Source organism: Brachycentrus maculatus, unplaced genomic scaffold (genome assembly GCF_059751285.1).
Source record: "Brachycentrus maculatus isolate JH-2025_06_01 unplaced genomic scaffold, ASM5975128v1 h1tg000097l, whole genome shotgun sequence".
Lineage (NCBI taxonomy): Eukaryota > Metazoa > Arthropoda > Insecta > Trichoptera > Brachycentridae > Brachycentrus > Brachycentrus maculatus.
The window spans coordinates 1,347,429-1,353,515 of record NW_028280851.1 but is presented as its reverse complement, the minus strand read 5'-3'; the positions used below and the strand labels follow the sequence as shown (position 1 = coordinate 1,353,515).

The window sequence follows — 6,087 nt, the reverse complement described above, 5'->3', positions numbered from 1 at the left end:
GCCAGCCAGCCCCCCCACCAACCCGCCGAAAATTCAAATTCAGAATGAAAATAGTCCCGGAAAAGCGCGAAATCCTCGAAAACTGCCTTAAAAACACGATTTTTTACTGAAAAATTAACCAAAATTATTGATTTTTCATACTTAAATATTAAATTAAGTACAAAATTGTTAATATTTTCATTTGTTTGTGATTTTTCAGGGTGGTGGGGGTGGGTGGGCGCGGAGGAAAGTGTTGCGACGCGGTTCCCGAGTCCGAGCGCCTTCAGTACGGGCTTTGCCATGGCGCGGCCACAATGGCGCGGAGGGTCCGTCACGGCCGCTTTCAAAATGTACATCGCGTTTTTCGTGTTTAGTTTTGCGGCACACGTGCGATTTGCGGAATCTGTAAGTACATATTTATTCATTTATATAAATTGATATTTATTTTTTAATGTTTATCTTTTTTGTAGAAAAAAATATGTTGGTTACCGTGTTTTGATTTATGACTGTAATGACGTTTAGGGTCTCCTTATACAAATAGAAGATGCCTGTGATTGAATGCATTATCGTAATTAAAAACAAAAATAAAAGTAATAAATAAATATTGTAAAAAAAATACTCATTTTAATGAGTAACAAAATTTTAAGTGTGTCTAAATACTTTTTAACGATCTGTCTTATCTCCAATTAGGATTTATTTTTCCATTATTTTTTGACATCTCAACATAGATGAAGAAGAATATGGCATCTGAGCATTAACAGGGCTTACGACTATCAATGTCATAAAAAAACAAAACAAAAAAACTCATAATACATAGTTATTAGAGCAATGAATATTTAAGTTCGGTGTTTATGTTGAGATTATTAACATAAATTAAATCACATGAATTATCTTCAAAAAAATAATAACAAAATAATAATAATATTTTGCAAAAAAAAGGTTGTGTTTTTGACCACCCGTTAAAATAAACCCGCCGCTAAATTAGCTAGCTGCAAAAAGCTCCGAAAGCTCGCGACTTCTAACAACAGACACGCGGTGAAGAGCTTTTGAATGTAACACAAAAACCTGTAGGGACTTTATGTTTTTATGAAGATCAAATCAACGTAAACTAATGTCAATTCCATATTATAATATTAAATAAATATATTTCGTGTTAATCATAATGTTTTTATAACAAAGTGATATTTTTTTATAATTTATATATTAAATGTTTAGATCAAATACTGTTTTTTTTAAGTTTACTAAACTGCGTTACTATTTTATTGTTAGAAAAACACATAAAAATATTTTTTCTGACAATTGTTTCGCCTTTTTATGGCATTTTCAAACTAATGTATATATATTCATATAACATATATGTAATATTTCAAATCTATCGTAAAACAAAAAGTAATAATACTTTATCTTTTATCTTTTGATACGTTTCTAAATATGTTGTATTTATTATTACATTTTTATATTATATTTATAATAAAATATCGTGATATATGTTTGTTAACTCATCTTAATGTCAAAATAAGAGATAACATATCGTATTATGAATACACAGTGACACTGAATAATGTATTGAAATACATATATACATCAGTTTTTTGTAATAAATATATATTCTCTTCCAAAACACTGTTTTCCAAGAAAAAATATTTTTAGAATACTTTTGGGTGAGTCCTTAATAAATGTGTAAATCACAAATCTGGATGTTTCCACTTTTTACATTTTTAACATTGTCAAAAATATCACAAATGTTTAAAAGTGCAGAAACCCAGATTTATTAACAAGGAATTGGATACACTCAAAAATGTTGAGTTTAAAATAATCAGCACAAAAATTGTAACTCAGGTTTTCAGTCGTCTCCCAGTATGTAAAATAATCTTGTTAGGATCTTGCATACATCTAAATAAAGAGTCTCTGCCAAATAAAAAGCCTCTTAAACCAACCATAGATGGCCCATGTGAACTCGAACATATTGTGAAGAGTCATGAAATTGATGATATTTTTATTAGTTCCAAAAATTTTAGTACTATGATTGTCAATTATGGGTAGAATGTATAATGTTACACGTGTGTAAAGGGATCACTTTACCAGCTTGTGACAAGTCATAATCTCTGTAAATACCCAGGCTGGAAGTCTTACTTCGTAAAGTCAGATTTTAATATTCTTTTATATCTGTGTTGAGATATCAAAAATGCAATTAAGTCTTTCGTTAATTAATTAACTATTGTATTGTATGTGATTAGTATTTATTCATAACCTATTTTATATAAAGTACATAGGCAGAGCCTACAGAGCCGGGGGACCCTGGTTCGATTCCAAGGATGGATCTGATTTGGGCTTTAATTAGATAGAGAGATCTAAAGAAACCTAGAAATTAAAAAAATACTGTAATTTACATTAAATGTTGAATCTCTAAATTATTAAAACGGTCGAACCATTGAGTCACTAATAGATTAAACAAAGTAGCCCTAAGCATTAAAATACCAAAATTCTAAATTTATAAGGCCTTTATTTTATGGAATATCATGATTTAAATATAATATATCATAAAACACTTCCAGAGGACCACTTTTGAATTTATTTCTCTTAAGATGACTAGTTTCTAGAACTACGGATGTTCTCATCGACAGGTGAAAAAACAAATGTATGTACAATACATTAATAAAATCAAATGTGGTCCTACACAAATATTTATTTTTTGTATTTAAAACTAACCAGCTAAATACGAAACGCTGTTTAGGTATAATTTTACAAGTATTTCAAAATGTTATTATAAATAAATGCTTTACGAGCATAATAAAAACTCGAAATATTAGGTTACTGACCAACGAAATAATGGTAAGAACGTGTAATGTGCAAAAAAAAATTAAAAGATATCTTCTGTTTGTTAAAAAAATCAAATCAAAACAGGACATCCTGTGCAGTAATTATGTCTATTTAGTATTTAAATCAATCTTTTTTTAAAGGCTTTGACTGATTTCTTTAACAAATCACTTGTTCATTATCATTGGAGGGGGTGATATTATATTTTTGCCTGTTTTTTTAAGTTAGGTATAATAACGTTGAATGATTTTAATAAATGTATTTTTTGATAACTCATCAACCCAACCTATGACATTAGATACGGATAGTGGTCAATATAATGTTTTCGTTAATAAACTGAAATCTGCTCCAATTAAAAAATATTTTTTTAGTAAATAAAATTCGAAACACTCAGGGACGAACATGATATCATGCCATTAATTTTAAAGGGTCGTTAAAAAAACTTTACAGCAATATAAATTTCGTAACTGGTTCATTTTATACGTTCTTTATTATAAATGAGTTGTTGGAATTGTACTAAGTTTGTATATAGTTGTGCATACATTGAACCTATATTTTAGAAGGTATCACGTTAAGGTTTCACACATCAGGTCTTTGGTTCAGTTCTCGGTACAGTTACAATTTAATTTATGTTTTTTTAGCCCTGTAAATGCCCAGACTTCCATATTCTTCTTCATCTTTGATGTGATGTCAAAAAATAATATTTGATGCATTTTCAATAATAATAATAATAATATTGGATGATTTATATAGCGCCATTTTCGTAAAAAACTACCTCAAGGGCGCTTATACAGGTATGGATTATGATATGAAAATGATAATGAGAGAAAATTAAAAAAATTATAAGTGAAAAATGACGTCGGCTGAGTCTGAAGGCAGGAAAGTGGAGCCGCCGTTTTGTTGCGCTTTCTTCTCGGTCTTCTTAGGCTGGAGCATGGCCAAAATGTTGGACAGGACGTCTCACTGTGTAATGGTAATGCCGGAGAGCAGCTTGTTAAGGTCCCGTCATTGTGGATATTCAACTGCAGATGGCGGAGGTAATGCTGGTCTTCTTGTTGTCACTGGAGGCATAGATGGCCATTTCCAACACCTTGGCAGCTAGGTACTCCATGAGGGCGGCAAGGTACGCGAGCGCACAAGCCCCAACTTTCTCAACGTAGTAGATGCAAGCTAGCGTGTTTTGGGGTTTTAAAATTCATTCCAACGTAGGAAGAACATAACTTCGTCACTTAAATATGGGATCTCCACAACATGATTTACACTACATTTTATTATATTGCAAAAAATATTAAACATTTTAGAGAATCCGGCACTGATATTATGAAGTATGAATAGAGTCCTCGCAATATGGTGATAATAATTATATGTTCCGGATGTCAGTTATCAATAAGTAGTAATATTGTACATAACACTTTTTTTATAAAACATAACCTCTTATGAATCAATCATAAATCAAAATGATTATTTATACTCTACGTAGTCGCATTTTTCAAACAGAAAAAAAGGTAAGACTTTGACAAAAGCTCATTGTGAAAATATTTTATATAAATTTTTCCATGGCAATAAGTGGGGTCTATTAAATACCACTTTTATCATGAAATTATTTGCAAAACTTAATTTTTTCAAAGTAACATAAAATAGCATAGCAACATGACTTCCTTAGAAAGTGATAGGGCTGCAAACATATAGGTCTCCTGAAAATAATAGCACTATTAAAATGTGATTTTGTACTAGCAAATATCGGTATATTTTCAATTAAAAAAAACTAACTAACTAACCATCACGCCGCTTTCCCGCAGGGGTAGGCAGAGAGAATCGAACGCCACACCACTCTGTCCTTGCAAACATTCTTTGCCTCTTCTACATTCATGCATCTCCTCATACATACCCGACGATTATTACGACTCCTGACCCAATTAAGACTTAATTATTTCAATGTTGAAATTAAATAATTTTATATGACCATTTTTGAGTTTATTATTGTAAACAAAACTACCTTTGAGAACTACATATCTCCTCATCAATAGGTGAAAATGAAAACTTGTTTTTTCACCTGTGTATGAGAACATCTATAGTTCTCGAAATTAGTCGTGTTTAAATTAATAAGCTCAAAAAAGTGGTGTTATACAAGTATCTAATTTTAATATTAAAAATCATATTATCCCTCAGAGTTCATGCCGAATCAATTAATAATATAGTTATTATTAATAAAAGAGTTATTATTCATTTATTACTGAAACCCTGAAGAGGGCAACAGGTTGTTGCTGAAACTAGTTGGTTAATAAAAATGTGAGTGGATCAGAACACAAAGTATTTTTATTTCTCGAAATAATATATCAATATGATCCACAAAGTTAATGCTTTCAATATTCAAAACAAGTTATTATTCAGGCTATAAACTAGTAGTCGTAATTAAATAAACTCAAGTGGTTTAAAAACAAGTGTTTCCTTAATCATTTTAACATGTCTTACCACAAAGTAAATGCCGAAACAATAAATAAAATATTAATATAGTAATTTTTTAGATAAATACTTGTCTTATACATCCATAGCATTCACAAGCAGTGGCGTGCATAGATAATTAATACGGGTTGGCAGTAGAGGTAGGTAGTGAGGTAAGCTGGTACTACTAAGTAAGGTAGTGTAGGTACTGGTTGCGTTTTTAAATTTCACACGGGTAAGTTAGGATAGGCACTGCTTCTTTGCCTATAGGGAACGCACACCCCTGTTTATAAGTTTACATCCATATTTTAGGAACAAATAATTTTATATTCTCCCTTTCTCAAAGATCTTCGCCACAATAGCCATTGCAATATGAATAAATGAGTTGATCATAATCGTCGTCAAAAATATTTTAGTTTTCGTTATATGCGTTATGAACCTAATGTTACGAAATGATTGTCGATCCTGTGCGTTACGCGGTACAAAACATGTACATATGTTATATCGCTCAAAAATCAGAATATTTTAAGCGCTCCACACGCGAGCTTTGCAGGAAGTCGTAGCAATTGCTTTAGTATTGTGCACACATATATTACAAGATGAAATACCAGTTATCGTATTTCATTGAGAACTCTTCATACATCACTGCCTTCTCTCCGCATATAAACTCAGCTCGAATGCGTAATATCAATATTACGGTGTTTGAAAATGATGCGTAATGCATCGAAATACGTGTCACAATAGATTTTGAGAAATGGTGGCATATACTGAATGAAATTTAAATTAATTGTACACAACATTTAACGTGTGTCCAAATCCTTGTTCATAAATCTGGGTTTCTAAACTTAT

General features: G+C 31.0%; 1 protein-coding gene across 1 annotated transcript in view; it reads left to right on the top strand.

The window, feature by feature from the left end:
- vkg (Collagen alpha-1(IV) chain viking) overlaps positions 1-6,087 on the top strand; it is a 66,462-nt gene that overhangs the window by 136 nt on the left and 60,239 nt on the right. Inside the window, exon 2 of the mRNA XM_088258526.1 lies at positions 200-384. Coding sequence (XP_088114652.1) covers positions 200-384 — 185 coding nt within the window. The remainder of the gene's footprint in view (positions 1-199; positions 385-6,087) is intronic.